The sequence below is a fragment of the Chiloscyllium punctatum genome, chromosome 5, assembly GCF_047496795.1.
Source record: "Chiloscyllium punctatum isolate Juve2018m chromosome 5, sChiPun1.3, whole genome shotgun sequence".
NCBI lineage: Eukaryota > Metazoa > Chordata > Chondrichthyes > Orectolobiformes > Hemiscylliidae > Chiloscyllium > Chiloscyllium punctatum.
This window is the reverse complement of record NC_092743.1, coordinates 119,036,044-119,051,775: the sequence shown is the minus strand read 5'-3', so window position 1 is coordinate 119,051,775 and position 15,732 is coordinate 119,036,044. Positions and strand designations below refer to the sequence as shown.

General features: G+C 39.8%; 2 protein-coding genes across 4 annotated transcripts in view; one reads left to right on the top strand and one right to left on the bottom strand.

The window, feature by feature from the left end:
- colec10 (collectin sub-family member 10 (C-type lectin)) overlaps positions 1–15,732 on the top strand; it is a 240,100-nt gene that overhangs the window by 181,005 nt on the left and 43,363 nt on the right. The window contains exons 1-2 of one of the 3 annotated variants that reach the window (XM_072571218.1): positions 3,443–3,462; positions 14,848–14,999. In XM_072571218.1, the coding sequence (XP_072427319.1) occupies positions 14,867–14,999 (133 nt within the window). In that variant the 5' untranslated portion in view covers positions 3,443–3,462; positions 14,848–14,866. Of the gene's footprint in view, positions 1–3,442; positions 3,463–12,384; positions 12,857–14,847; positions 15,000–15,732 lie in introns of those variants that run through there. The other 2 variants (XM_072571216.1, XM_072571217.1) reach the window with 2 other exon arrangements.
- The window catches only part of LOC140477396 (tumor necrosis factor receptor superfamily member 11B-like), a 68,015-nt gene that overhangs the window by 39,688 nt on the left and 12,595 nt on the right, over positions 1–15,732 (bottom strand). The gene's annotated exons all lie outside the window — the stretch shown is intronic.

Below are 15,732 nucleotides of genomic sequence, written 5' to 3'. Positions count from 1 at the left end.
ACAGTATGTTCAAAGTGAAGCAGAGAAATGTTAGCCAGACCTTGTTAGTTACAAAAATGTATATTAATTTCATATTTGTTGGCCAGTCCAGTAAAATAGATATATCAATGAATATTTAAAATAAAAACAAAGTTAAAAATCACACAACACCAGGTTATAGTTCAACAGGTTTAATTGGAAGCATAGCTTTATGAGCACTGCTCCTTCATCAGGTGGTTAAGAAGATAATAAATACAGGATTACAGGGAGAAGGCAGGAGAGTGGTCCAAGTTAAATTGCTAATTTCGAGATCTAGACACACTCGGATGAATAGCCTTGTACACTGTAACAATTCAGGTTGTTGACACCACCTGATAAAGGAGCAGCGCTCTGAAAGCTAGTGCTTCCAATTAAACCTGTTGGATTATAACCTGGTGTTTTGTGATTTCTAACTTTGTACACCCCAGTCCAACACGGCATCTCCATATCATTAAAAAATACAAAGTGAATGTTGGCCATATAGAAAGTGAGCCTGGGAAATTAATGATGGACATAAGCAGATGGCAGGTGGTTTGCATAAACCAAGAAACAACTCAAGAGAATTATAATCACAAGGGAATTGAGTGAATTGTTGGAGCTACAGGCTGACAAGTCCTCAGGATCCTTATAGATTTCATCCTAGGGTCTCAAAAAAAGGGCCAGTGAGACCATTCATGCATTGGTTCGAATTTTCCAAATTCTGTATGTTCCATTAGATTGTATATGCAAATGTAACTCTTTTACTCAAAAAAGGAGGGTGACAGCAAACAGAAAACTACAAGGCTAGTCAGCTTAACATCTGTCATGCTGGAAAATGTTGGAAGCAGTTATTAAAAATGTTATAGCAGGACACTTAGAAAAGCTCAAAGTAATCATGCAGAGTCAACATTGTGCTATCAAAGGGAAATCATGTTTATCAATTTATTGGAGCTCTAGAAAAGAACAGATGCTGTGAATAAATGGATATTGATGGGTGCACTGTATTTGGATTTCCAGAAGGTATTTGATAAAGTGCCACATAAAATGTTGTTAAAAATAAAATTTCATGGTGCAGCAGCTAACATAACGGCATGTCTAGAAGATTATGTCTAGAAGGCATGTCAGAAACAGATGGACATTATGGGTCATTTTCTGGAAAGCAAGGTGTAACATTTCGTACACCACCATTAGTACAGGGGTATCACCTTTGTACAGCTTGTTTCAATGACTTGGATGAAAAGATCAAAAGCCAAATTTGCTGTTGACACAAAGGTAGGTGGGAAAGCAAGTTGTGAAGATGATGTAACAAAGCTACAAAGTGATATTAATAGGTTAAGTGACCACACAAAAATGTAGCAAATGAAGTGAATTATGGGAAAATGTAAAATTGTGGATTGTGGCGGGAAGAAATACACAAAAGCATTTTGTCTAAATAGTGAGAGAATTATAGAGCTCTGAGATATACAGTGATCTAGGTGTTATAGTGCAATAGCCACAAAAGATCTGTATGCAGGTCTATCCAACAATTAGGAAAGCTAAAGGAATGTTACTGTTCATCACAAAGGAAATTGACACAAAACTAGGGAAGTTATGGTTCAGTTATATAAGGTTTTAGTGATACCACATCTGGAGTACTATGTAACAGTATTGCTCTCCTTACCAAAGGATGTAAATACTTTGGAAGTAGGTAAGAGAAGATTTACTGGATGAATACATTGAAAAGGCGTGTTATCTTATGATAAAATGTTGAACAGACCTGGCTTCTATTTGCTGGAGTTTAAAAGAGTAAGAGGTGACATGTAAGATCCTGAGGCATCTCGACATGTTGCATGTGGAATGAATGACTCCTCTTGTAGGAGAATCTAGAATTAGGGATCATAGCTAAAAATTGGAGGTCAGACATTTTAGACAAAAATAAAGTGATTTAATTTCCTCTCAGAGTTCTGTGAGTCTTTGGAACTCTCTTCCTGCAAAGTAGTGGAAGCAGAGACCTTTCATATTTTTAAAGCAGAAGTTGATAGATTCTTGATGAGCAGAGGGGTGAAAGGTTATCAGTGGTTGGCCGGAATGTGAAGTAATTAGATTAGATTACATACAGTGTGGAAACAGGCCCTTCGGCTCAACAAGTCCACAACAACCCTCCGAAGAGCAACCCACCCAGACCCATTCCTCTACATTTACCCCTACACCTAACACTACGGGCAATTTAGCACAGCCAATTCACCTAACCTGCACATTTTTGGACTGTGGGAGGAAACCGGAGCACCCGGAGGAAAACCACGCAGACATGGGGAGAATGTGCCAACCCGGGTCTCTGGTGCTGTGAGGCAGCAGTGCTAACCACTGTGCCACCATGCCGCCCTTTGTGCCACCGTGCCGCCCTCTGTGCCACCGTCATTAGCCAAGCTCTTATTCAATATTTGCAAAAACTGAGGTTGCAAGTGGTCCACTCTTGCTTTATTTTGTATGTTGAACAAAGGTGGCGACATCATTTGAAGATGTGAATTATACAGTCTAACATTTAAGATGTTGTCTTGAAGAAATTTTTCTTGTATTGAAGATTATGTAGCAGCACCATTCAGTTATCTTAAGAAAAGCATGCATAAAACATGGACAAATTGTCATATGATTGACTGAAGAAAGTCATTGTTCAAACATTTTAAGAGACTCAAGGGATATAGGATCATAGAGTCATAAAGAACAAAGAACAAAATGCAATGCAGCATCGGAACAGACCCTTTGGCCCTCCAAGTCTGAGCCGCTATATTTTGCCCTTCCATACAAAAACATAGAGTTGTACACCTATGGAAACAGACCCAGGAGTCCAACTCATCCATGCCAACCAGATATCCTAAATTAATCTAGTCCCATTCGTCAGCACTTGGCCCATATCCCTGTAAACCCTTCCTATTCATATATCCATCTATATGCCTTTTAAATGCTATAATTGTACCAGCCTCCACCCTCTTCCTCTTGCAGCACATTCCATACACCAACCACCCTCTGAGTGAAAAAGTTGCCTCTTATGTCCCTTTTAAATCTTTCCCTCTCACCTTAAACTTTTACCCTCTAGTTTTGGACCACACAATCCCAGGGAAATTCACCCTACTCATGCCCCTCATGATTTTCTAAACTTCTATAAGGTCACCCCCAGCCTTCAATGCTCCAGGAAAAATAGCCCCAGCCTATTCAGCCTCTCCCTATAGCATATGATACAACGATGTCAAAGGTTGATGTGGAAATGCACTCAATGACCTTGTCAGGCTTGTAATTCATGAGAGTTGCATTATTAAACTGGTCAGCATTTACTGACAGTTTCAATACTCTACAGTCTCTACAAAATGAAAAGAAGATTGAAACTGCATTTCCTGTAATCATGTTCAAGCCAATAGTTCAAGTCAGAGAGTTATCTTGGTGACTGGGCTTCACAAAAACATAAAATTTCAAAATCAGAACTTCCTAATGGTAAGTGAAATGACAGTACCCTTACAGTCATAGTATTTGGAAAAAGGAACTGTGTAGGAATTTCCCTTGAAGCAATTCTATGTCTCATATGTTAGGATTTTAAGATGCCGGTATTGGACTGAGTGTACAAAGTTAAAAACCAGGTTATAGTCCAAAAGCTTTATTTGGAAGCACTAGTTTTCGGAGTGCTGCTCCGTTATGCCCCTGTGTGAAATGTTATACAACAATTTACTTGTTTGTCACCACAGTTACTTGGCCAATGAGTAAAGTATAAATAAATCTTTGTGTTCAAAATGACTTTCAACGGTCTAAAAATATAAACATACCAGATATATCTCGCCTACTTAAAAACTTTATATAATAAATGTAAGTATCAGGTGAATGAGCAGATGTGACAGGAATTAAGCTAATTTTTCAGATAGGATCCTTCACAAGCTCACATTTCTTTCATATTTTACATGTAAATGTAGAGGCTTCTCAAATCTGAAGTCTCTCTGGACATTCCTGTCATACCTTTAGCAAGACACAATTGGGTTGACCAGATCCCAGCCCTTGATTGGAATTTGATTAGATTATGATTAGATTAGATTAGATTCCCTACAGTGTGGAAACAGGCCCTTTGGCCCAACAAGTCCACACCAACTCTCCAAAGAGCAACCCACCCATACCCATTCCCCTACGTTCACCCCTGACTAATGCACCTAACAATACGGTCAATTTAGCATGGCCAATTCACCTGACCTGTACATCTTTGGACTGTGGGAGGAAACCGGAGCACCTGGAGGAAACCCACACCGACACGGGGAGAATGTGCAAATTCCACACCGACAGTTACCCGAGGGGGGATTTGAACCCGGGTCTGTGGTGCTGTGAGGCAGCAGTGCTAACCACTGTGCCACGATAAAATGTGGAAGGTATAGGTTTTGCTTGCCCTCAACTTACACAGCCCTCAGTATGAGGTTGGGAATGCTAGTCTGTCAACAGCTGGAAATACAAGTCCCCTGCAGATTCAGGCCTGGACTCTGAAAAATGAAAACAGCCAAAGAAAGGTCATAGGGTTATACAGCATAGAAACTGGCCCTTTGGCCTGCCTTGCCTTTGCTGACCAACAAACATCAAGCTACACAAATTCTATTTACCTGCATTGGCCATAGCCTACAATGGCCTGGCATTTTAAGTGCTTGTCCATATGCTCCTGAAATGTTGTGAAAGAACCTGCCTCCAACCACCTTCTCAGGCAGCATTTTTCATATTTCTATCACCTTCTGGGTGAATAAGATTTTCCTCAGATCCCCTCTAAACCACTTACTCTTCACCTTAAACTTTTTCCCTCTGATCTTTGACATGTCTGCCATGAGGAAGAGATTCTCACAATCCACCTGTGAGAAGGCTTGTCATAACTTTGTATGCCTCAATCAGATCCCACTCAGCCTCCTCTGCTACAAGAAAACAAAACCCAACCTATTCAGTCTCTCTTCAAAATTGATACTTTCCACTCCAGACAAGGTCCTGGTGAATCAAATCTGCACCGTTGTTAATGCAAACACATCTTCCTGATAGTGTGGCAAACTGAACTGCACAGAACTGTGAACTAACTTACATTTTACAAAGTTGCAATTTTAACTTTATGAAAACTTCCTTGCTCCTATATCCTACATCTCAACTAATGAAGGCAAGAATCTTGTATGTCTTCTTCACCACCCTATCTGTCTGTGTTGAAATCTTCAAGGAACTATGGACTTGTATACTTAGGTTCCTCTGTTCTTCAGTATTCTTTAGGGAGATACCATTCATTGTGTACGTCCTTCCCTTATTGACCTCCCAAAATCTATCAGCTCACATTTATCAGGATTAAATTCCATCTGCCTAGCTCTGCCAAATTTATCAGCTGATCAATATCAGTCTTAGCCTGAGACTGAGCCTGAGGATGCCGACAAGAAGAGTGGCCATATTGGATTTGGTGCCTGGCAACGAACCATGCCAGGTGTCAGACCTCTTGATGGAACAGCATTTCAGTGATAGTGATCACAACTTCCTGACTTTTACTATACTCATGGAAAGGGATAAAAGCTGACGGTATGGGAAAGTATTTAACTGGGGAGGGGGAATTACAATGCTATTAGGCAGGCCTGGGGCACCTAAATTGGGAACAGATGTTCTCAGGTAAATGCACGACAGAAATATGGAGGCTGTTTAGGAAGCATTTGCTGATAATGCTGGACAGGTTTGTTCCACTGAGGCAAGGAAGGGATGGTAGATTGAAAGAACCTTGGGTGACAAGGGATGTGGAATATCTAGTCAAGAGGAAAAAGGAAGCTTACTTAAAGTTGATGAGGCAAGGGTCAGACAGGGCTTTAGAGGGTTACAGGTTGGCCAGGAAGGAACTGAAAAATAGACTTTAGAGAGCTAGTAGGGGACATGAACAAGCTTTAGCGGGTAGGATTAAGGAAAACTCCAAGGTCTTCTACACTTATGTGAGGAACAAGAGGATGGCCAGAGTGAGGGGACGCCCAATCAGGGATAGTAGAAGGAACTTGCGCCTGCTTCAGTATTCACTATTGAGAGGGACCTTGACATTTCTGAGGACAACATGAAACAGACTGCTATGCTAGAATAGGTTGATGTTAGGAAGGAGGATGTGCTGAAAAGTTTGAATAACATAAGGATGGATAAGTCCCCTGGGCCAGATGGGATATACCCTAGGCTACTATAGGAAGCAAGGGAAGAGATTGCTGTGCCTTTGGCGATGATCTTTGCATCTTCACTGTCCACTGGAGTAGTGCCAGATGATTGGAGAGTGGCAAATGTTATTCAGTTATTCAAGAAAGGGAATAGGGATAATCCTGGGAATTACAGACCAGTCAGTCTTATGTCAGTGGTGGGCAAGGTATCATAGAAGATTCTGAGAGACAGGATGATTAGAGATAGTCAATATGGCTTTGTGAGGGGTAGGTCATGCTTCACAAACATATTGAAATCTTTGAGGATGTGACAAACACATTGTTGAAAGTAGAGCAGTGAATGTGGTGTACATGGATTTTAGCAAGGCATCTGATAAGGGGTCTTATGCCCGAAACATCAATTCTCCTACTCCTTGGATGCTGCCTGACTGGCTGTGCTTTTCCAGCACCACACTCTTGAATCTGATAAGGTTCCCCATGATAGGCTCATTCAGAAAGTAAGGAGACATGGGATACAGGGAAATCTGGCTGTCTGGATACAGAATTGGCTGGCCCATAGAACACGGAAGGTGGTGGTAGATGGAAGTTATTAAGCATGGAACTCAGTGACCAATGGTGTTCCGTAGGGATCGGTTCTGGGACCTCTGCTCTTTGTGACTTAGATAAGAAAGTGGAAGACTTAAATAACATAGATAAGGAAGTGAAAGAGTAGTTTGGGAAGTTTGCCAATGTCACAAAGGTTGGTGTGGTTCTGGATAGTATGGATGGCTGTTGTAAATTGCAATGGCACATTGACAGGATTCAGAACTGGGCTAAAACATGGCAGATAGAGTTCAATGTGGAAAAATGTGAAATCATTCACTTTGGAATGTCAAATTTGCATGCAGAATACAGGGTTAAAGGCAGGATTCTTGGCAGTGTGGAGGAGCAGAGGAATCTTGGGGTCCATGTACATAGATTTCTCAAAGTTGCCTCGCAAGTTGATAGGGTTGTTAAGAAGGTGTATGATTTGTTGGCATTCATTAGCAGGGGGATTGAGTATAATAGCTGCAAGGTTATGCTGAAGTTCTTTAGACCACACTTGAAATACTGTGTTCAGTTCTGTTCGCCTCATCATAGAAAAAAGATAGGAAGACCGCAGAGAGGATTTACCAGGATTTTACCTGGACTGGACAGTATGTCTTATGAAGAAAGGTTGAGAGAGGTAGGGCTTTTCTCATTGGAGCGAGGAAGGATGAGAGGTGACTTGATAGAGGTTTACAAGTTGTTGAGAGGCATAGATAGAGTGGATAGCCAGAGACATTTTTCCCATGGCAGAAATGTCTATCATAAGGGGGCATAATTTTAAGATAATTGGAGGAAGGTTTAGGGGAGATGTCAGAGGTAGGTTCTTTACACAGAGAGTGATGGGTGCGTGGAATGCACTGCCAACAGTGGTAGTAGATACATTAGAGATAATTAAGCAACTCTTGGATAGGCACATGGAAGCTAGTACAATGAAGTGTATGTAGTTTGGTCTGATCTTAGAGTAAATAAAAGGTTGGCACAACATTGAGGGTCGAAGGGCCTATACTGTCCTGTACTGTTCTATGTTCTATCTAGATCTTTTCTGCATCCTCTCCAGTTTAATAATATCCTACCTACAGCAGGGTGACCAGAACTATATACAGTACTCCAAAAGTGGCCTCACCAATGTACTGTATGACTGCATCATGACATTCCAATTCCCATACTCAATGACCGGAGCAATGAAAGCTAGTGTGCCAAATGCCTTCTTTACTGTTTAATCTACCTGTGATGTAACTTTCAAGGAACTTTGTACCTGCACCTCTTGATCTCACTGTTCCTTCTGTACAGATAGGTCCAACTATTTCCCTGCGTAATCCTTTAATTCTTAGTAGACTTAGAAATATCTGCCAAAGATAGTTCATGGTCCCTCTTTAATCTTATAAACACTCTATACTTTTGAAGGGCCTCTCTTGTTTTTAATGCATTTCCATATGCATTAACATATACTTCCTTCTTTTCCTTTATCAAACTCTCGATATCTCTTGACATCCAGGTTTCCCTAGACTTGCTGCCCTTGCCCTTAATTCTTAGCGGAACACGCTAGCCCTGAGTTCTCATTGAACTACTTTTAAAGGACACCCACTTTCCAACTGTAGACTTAATGCAAGTAGCTGCTTCCAGTCTATGTTTGCCAGATCCTGTCTAATGTTATTCAAATTGGCATTCCACCAATCTTACCTAACACTATCCTTATCCCTTTCTATAATGATTTTGAAACTTATGGATTAAGATCACTAACCCCAAAATGCTCACCCAATAACACTTGACCAGCTTTATTTCTGAAGATTACATCTAGCACTGCCTCATCTCTAGTCAGACTGTCTATGTACTGGCATAAATCGCTCTCCTGGATACACATTAAAAATTCCACTGTGTCTAAAGATGAGCCCAGTTAATGTTTGCAAAGTTTAAATCCTCTATATATAGCTCCAACTATAACTCTATTCCTCTCATGCCTTTCTGTGATTTGCGTACATATCTGTTCCCCTATCTCCCTCTGACTGTTGGGAAACCTGTAGGATAATCTCAGCAAAGTAATCACCCCTTTTTATTTCTAAGTTCCACCCAGATGGCCTCATTTAAAGAGCCTTCTAGGACCTTCTCCTTCATTACTGCAGTGATGGTTTCCTTTATCAATAATGCAATGGTCCCACTTCTGTTACATCTGCAGCATGTTACCTGACACTTTTATACTCTGGAATGCTGACCTGCCAGTCCTACCCTTCCTTCGATCAGGTCTTAATGATTGCAAGAACATCATGCTCCCACATACTGCTGTAAGTTCAACAACCTTACCAGTCAAATTCCTTGCATTAAAGTCGATAAAATTTAGCTTTCCAGATCTCCCACTTGCCTGAAAATGCCCATATATTCTCTGCCTGCTGGAATGTTCTAATATTCCTTCATTGGACATTGCTCCAGACTTTATATTTACACTGCGCCTCACCACCACCCCCCACCCCCCCCCCCCCCCCCCACCCCCGGCCAAATCAGTTTAAATCTGATTTACCAGCACACGCAAATAGAACATAGAACATTACAGCGCAGTACAGGTCCTTCAGTCCTTGATGTTGCACCTACCTGTGAAACCAATCTAAAGCCAATTTAATCTACACAATTCCATTATCATCCATATGTTTATCCAATGACCATTTAAACCCCTAAAGTTGGCAAGTCCACTACTGTTGCAGGCAGGGCATTCCACGCCCTTTTACTCTCTGAGTAAAGAACCTACTTCTGACATCTGTCCTATATCTGTCACCCCTAAATTTAAAGCTATGTCCCCTTGTGCTGGCCATCACCATTCAAGGAAAAAGGCTCTCACTATCCACCCGATATAATCCTCTGATCATCTTGTATGCCTTTACTAAGTCACCTCCTAACCTTTCCCTCTCTAACAAAACAGCCTCAAGTCCCTCAGCCTTTCCTCATGAGATCTTCCCTTCATATCAGGCAACATCTCCTCTGAACCCATTCCAATGTTTCCGCATTCTTCTTATAATGCAGCAACCAGAACTGCATGTAATACCCCAAATGCGGCTGCACCAGGGTTTTGTACAGCTGCAACATGACCTCATGACCTCTACCAATAAAAGCTAATACATCATAGGCCTTCTTAACAACCCTATCAACCTGGTTGGCAACTGTCAGGGATCTATGCACATGGACACCAAGATCTCTCTGCTCATGCACGATGCCAAGAATCTTACTATTAGCCCAACACTCTCTATTCCTGTTACTCCTTCCAAAGTGAATCACCTCACAATTTTCTGCATTAAACTCCATTTGCCACCTCTCGGCCCAGCTCTGCAAATTATCTATGTCCCTCTGTAACCTACAACCTCTTTCTGTACTGTCCATAACTCCGCTGACTTTAGTGCCATCCACAAATTTATTAACCCATCCTTCTACACCCTCATCCATTATAAAAATGACAAACAGCCCCCAAAACAGATCATTGTGGTACACCACTCGTAACTGGACTCCAGGATGAACATTTCCCATCAACCACTACCCTCTGTCTTGACATGTCTCTGTATTTTCTGCAATTTCCCACCAAGGATATTGGACTTATTCCGGTTCAGCTGGTACAGGTTGCACCTACCCCAGCATCTGTCCCATTGATCTGAAAATCTAAATCCCTCCCTCCTACAACATTCCTTTCAGCTCACATTTATCTAATCTATCCTCCTATTCTTATACTCAGCCGCATGTGGTACTAGAAGTAATCCATAGATTACAACCTTAGTGGTCTTCCTCTTTAATCTAATACCTAACTCTCTAAGATCCTCTTGCAGGACTTCATTTCTTTTTTCACTCATGTTGTTGGTCCCAACATGGACCATGACTGCTGGCTATTCACCTCCCCCTTCAGTATGATGTGCAGTCACGCTGAGACATCCCTGAACCTGGCACCAGAGAGGCACCACGCCATCCAAAAGTCTTATTTGTTGCCACAGACCCATTTGTCCATTTCAGCTTTACTGTTGTACTTTTCCTCATAGGGGAGATCATGGGAGCAACTGCATCCTCTTTCTGAGCAGTACCCAGCATCTCCCCAATATCGGATATTTACACAGGACCTCTCGATTTCCCAATAAATGCAGGTGGCTTCAATGTGCTCTTTGTGGAACAGGGCACCTGACCACTAAACACACCACACCCCATCAACTTTTGACCCAGTAATGAAGGAACCTCTTTTGAATTCACAAGAATTGGCACAATCATTGCATGCCAAAGAAAGCAAGCAGATGTAATTTGACATTAAAGCAGCTCCCACTGGGATCATCTGCTTCCCTGATATTTAAGTTTTGATCATTCTGGACTGGCGTGATCTTTCCATTTTGTAAGTCTCTGTTCCACAGAAGTAAATGTATTATTAAAAACATTCCCTAAGCCTATGTCTCTTACTTTAGCAGTTGTTAAATTAAAATGTGTTCCCTATCAGCTTGTGACAACATATTATTTGTATCATCATGGAAACAGTGTGGCCACTGTTAAATAAACAGACTTTTTTTTTAATAGGTTTAGTTTGACTCAGTATCAGATGGATGGTAAATCCAAGGTCGTTAACACAGAGTACAAAATTCAACCCAAAGCTCCCTACAGAAGTTAATACAGTACATGTTAGCATTATGAGTTCCCGAAGCAAGGGTAAAAGGCACCTTGGCCATAAATCACCTTTAAAGCCTTTCATTTTAAATTATTTTGATTCCAGAATGGACCCTTTATTTATAAATGGTGATTCTAATTGCATTTGCGTTTGTTTAGCATTGTAATTCTTTCGATAAGCAATTTTTTATATATAGATATAATGGATTAATTTATAGTTTACATACTTAAACATCACTCTGCTTCATTCCCAGCATTGACTTTGACTTCGAGTAATGGGGTCTTCACTTTTGGCGTCAGGTTGACTGCTTCTCTCTTTCCAGGCTTGTCAAGCTAGTTCTCATTTGTCATTCTTCTATTTTATTTTGATTTTAAAACAACTTTAATTGAGATACAGGATGGCAAAAATGATGAACATCCAAATCACCTCATACAGTCCCTTCACCCACAGCATTGTAGCAATGAATATAAAACAAAAATCCAAGTATTAACCATGAGTGCCAATTTGTTTCTCCTGCACATTAAAAAACACTGAGATGGAGGCTCTTCAAATTTTGTAATTTTCATCTTGTTATCCTTCCTCAGAAGCATAATTTCATGAAAGGCTTGTTTTTGAAAATGAGACAACATTTTTGGTTTTCAAATTACAACATCTAAAATCTTGTATATTCAGCTAATTGTTCATCTTTTCCCCCAAAGATTGTCCTCACTGTTTGACAGCTTTATATCTACAGAATCAGGTCTGTGTCCGCGCTGTGAGCCTCCAATTTCATAGAATGTACTCAAACTAGCAGGAAAGATATTTATTTATACTTCTAGGATCATTGCCATGACAGATAAAACAGCAATATTTCTTGCTATGCTTCAAAAGGAAAGATTTTAGCTATTATACCCTGATATACAGCATTGGAGACAAAAGAGCACCTTTTTGCAAGAAATCTCTGTTCCCCCTCACCACCCGATTATTCAGTAAACAGTGTTTGACCCCACTGCCTCCCCTCTCACTTTCTTCCAATCATTGCCATTCTCTTATGATGTGGTTTAAAGTGGAGACTTTCAGATCCCTTACCAGAAGAAACAGGGAAACAGTCGGTTTCACTCATCCCACGTTGTTTTTATGCACTTTTTAACAACCTCCTATATTTGAAAGCATAAACTACTATAGGGAGGAAAATAGATTGGGAGGCTCAGAAAGAGAAGAAAGATTCAGATAGGCAAAAGGATTGACTCCTTAAATAAGATAAAGAACACTGTTCAATTTGCTTAAAAGTAATTTGAAACAAACTGCAAATATTAAACAAGGCATTCATTTATTTTATGATTGCAAGTTAGAGAATTTAAAGAAAACTTTGATATATCATTAAATCCTGTAAACACACTGGGTGGGCAATGTAAGTTGCTGACGCAATATTAAAAGCAACTCTAATAAACAAGTGTCAACAATGAATAAACATTCTGGAAGGATGGGATCTGGATGGAGTATCAGCTGAACGTATGATAAGAACCTCCATTTTAGTCTCTTCTTTCGAGAGGTAAGCTGTCTATATTTGTTTCCGAAAATGCAAATCTTGTTTACTCGAAAATGTTAGATTGTGTTTATTGTCGTAACAAGAGATTGACGTTAATTTGCACGAAGGAAGAGTGTATTAAATAAAGAGTGGCATACAGGGTCTTTAGCTACTGTTTCCATTTAATTTCTAGAGTGATATCCTTCTTCAGGTGTGCTGTTAAATGAAAATAGTTGTTTCTGACACAAGACCATAATTGTGTGTTTTAAAATAACATCCAAAATTGTGTATATTCAGCTAATAGTTAATTTATTTTCTGAAAGGTGTTCACAAAGTTCCGCTCTATACTTGGATGTCTATACAATTATTTGTAATTGCCTCCCATCTCATCTTATAGAACTGAATAAAGTAACAGCAAATTGTAAAGCATTATTTATGCAGAGAACTACCAACAGGAATGAACAGCTACATTCTCAACTGGGCCTCAAAAGGGGGAAATTCTCGCTAACTGAGAATTTAATTCACAATAACATCTTGTAAGCAGCTGAATGAAGATAATGGAAGAACAAATAAATGAAATTAATGCATAATGATGAATTACTGTAGCTGATGGAATCTTGCAAGTGCTGTTTCTTGTAAATTTATGTTTAAACATTACAATTTCCAGTAAAATTACAGTGTCGTATTCTATCAAATTCTTAGGTAAAGCAACATTTCACCTTGTGATCTCATCTGACAATATAAATGATTTAACAGCTTTAAATGATAAAAACAAAATTGGTAAATACCGCAAGCAAAATGTAAAGAGAACCTTGCAGCCTGTCAAAATTATTTATTTGTTTGGAATTACAATTCCTTCTTTCTAAAATATGATGGAATAAAATTTCTGTGTGCAGTACCAACATTGTGTGTGCTGTACAAGCCCCAAACTGTACAGGCCGAAGCCTCACTAGAAATTTGGACTTAAGGCCTCTGTTAAATGACTTATTCAAACTGTTATCGATGATTGCATCTCCAAAGGCAGCTCTTGCATTCAAAATATTCATTTCGCATTGCCTGCCTCAGCAGCAACAATCCTCCCTTACATCCTGGGAGTAGCAGGATCAATACTGGGAGAGGAGGCCACTCATATATTAAGGTTAGTGGTCATGTGTGTTGGAGAGCTGGGAGGAATATACCTTCCTTTCACTTTTTGTTTTCACCTAGGGAGCAACTAGACCAAATCTAAATTGACAAGTATGTCTTAAACTAGGTCCCTCATCGACAAATGCAAGAGGCCTAATTCCTTTTGACAGCAATGGATTTTTAAAAATCATTCAAAACTAACTGAAATTCGACATATTTTAGAAATCCAAGGATGGAAGTATTTTAAGAGCCCTTGGTGTGCAAGGCAAATGTTTGACCTGGTTTCTACCTGCACAATGAATGCAATAACATCACTTTCAAACCCCTGGCATCTTGATAAATCTCAGCATTGTGATATGTTTAGTTTTGTTGTGAAGCTGATTGGCAGGGAGTTTCATGACCACTTTTAGCAGTTTCGTAACATAACAGGAGGTTTATTATAGATATGTATAATGATAAATATGTGATAAGTTTTGTAATAAATGGTGAACTTATCTATCTGTCAGTATGTTTTAAGCTGTATAAAATCAGAGAATGCTTTCTGTGATTTCCTATACGCTTTCAATTAATCTTAGATGTCTTATTGGAGATACTAAGTTGCAGATGTTATGTCAAATCAGTTTCACATGAGGTGAACACATTTTAGAAACATTGCATTAAGATAGGAAAAGAATAGAATTTTGACTTTGAGTGATAGTGTAAAAAGGTAATAACAAGTTGGCAGTAACCTTTTATAGCTTTCCCAATATCCCACTGATTTTAAGAGAAACAAACATCAAGAGCAATATAAAATGTGCTATCAATACAATACAATCGTTCAAGTATAAATCAACTCCAGAAGCAAACATAATTATCAATTCTGAGTCCTGCTTCATTTCATCTTATTGCAGGTTAGAAACATCAAGAAGAATGGAAATTGAGTGTGTGAGAAGATTCTTATGTTTGCTCATAGTTCTCCAAGTACAGACATTGTCCTTCACTGAAACACATCATCCTGCCTCAGACGTCTGCGCAACTCATATCATCTTGCCAGGTCCAAAAGGTAACGAGGATATACTGCAGATAAACATCATTATAGTAATGCATTTATTGAACTGATTTCTCTGTAACTAATAAGATACTAAAATTTCAATTTGACTTCACACTAGAATGGCTCAGTGATTAGCACTGTGGCCTAACAATACTAGGGACCCAGGTTTGATTTCAGACTTTGGGTGATTTGTGTGGAGTTTGCACATTCTCCCCCTGTCTGCATGGGTTTCCTCCCTCAGTCCGAAGACATGTAGGTTAAGTGGATTGGCCATGTTAAATTGCCTATAGTGTCCAGGGATGTGTAGGCTAGATGGGTTAGCCATGGGAAATGTAGAGTTACAGGAGTAGGATAGAGGGGGTGGTGTCTGCCTGGGATGCTCTTCAGAGGGTCAGTTTGGACTTGATGTGCCAAATGGCCTACTTCCACAAAGAAGGCATCCTATTCTATTTTACTGACTCTGCAAACTTCTGTCAGCAACTGGATAAAGATACATGGCCAGAAGCCTGCAATCAGGTTAATTATTCACCCATTTATTCAACTTTGGAATAACGGAGGAAAATTGGATATGTTAAAAATAAAAATGAGAATAGTTGCTAAAATTGTAGGATGGTTACAGCTTGTCTTGGATGTAAGGGAGATGATTGTGATGGAGGTGTTTTGGATGTCAGGACTTTAGAGATCTATGTGTCCTTTCTGTCCCTTGGGAAATGGAGTTGTATGATTTATACTGACATAGACCAGG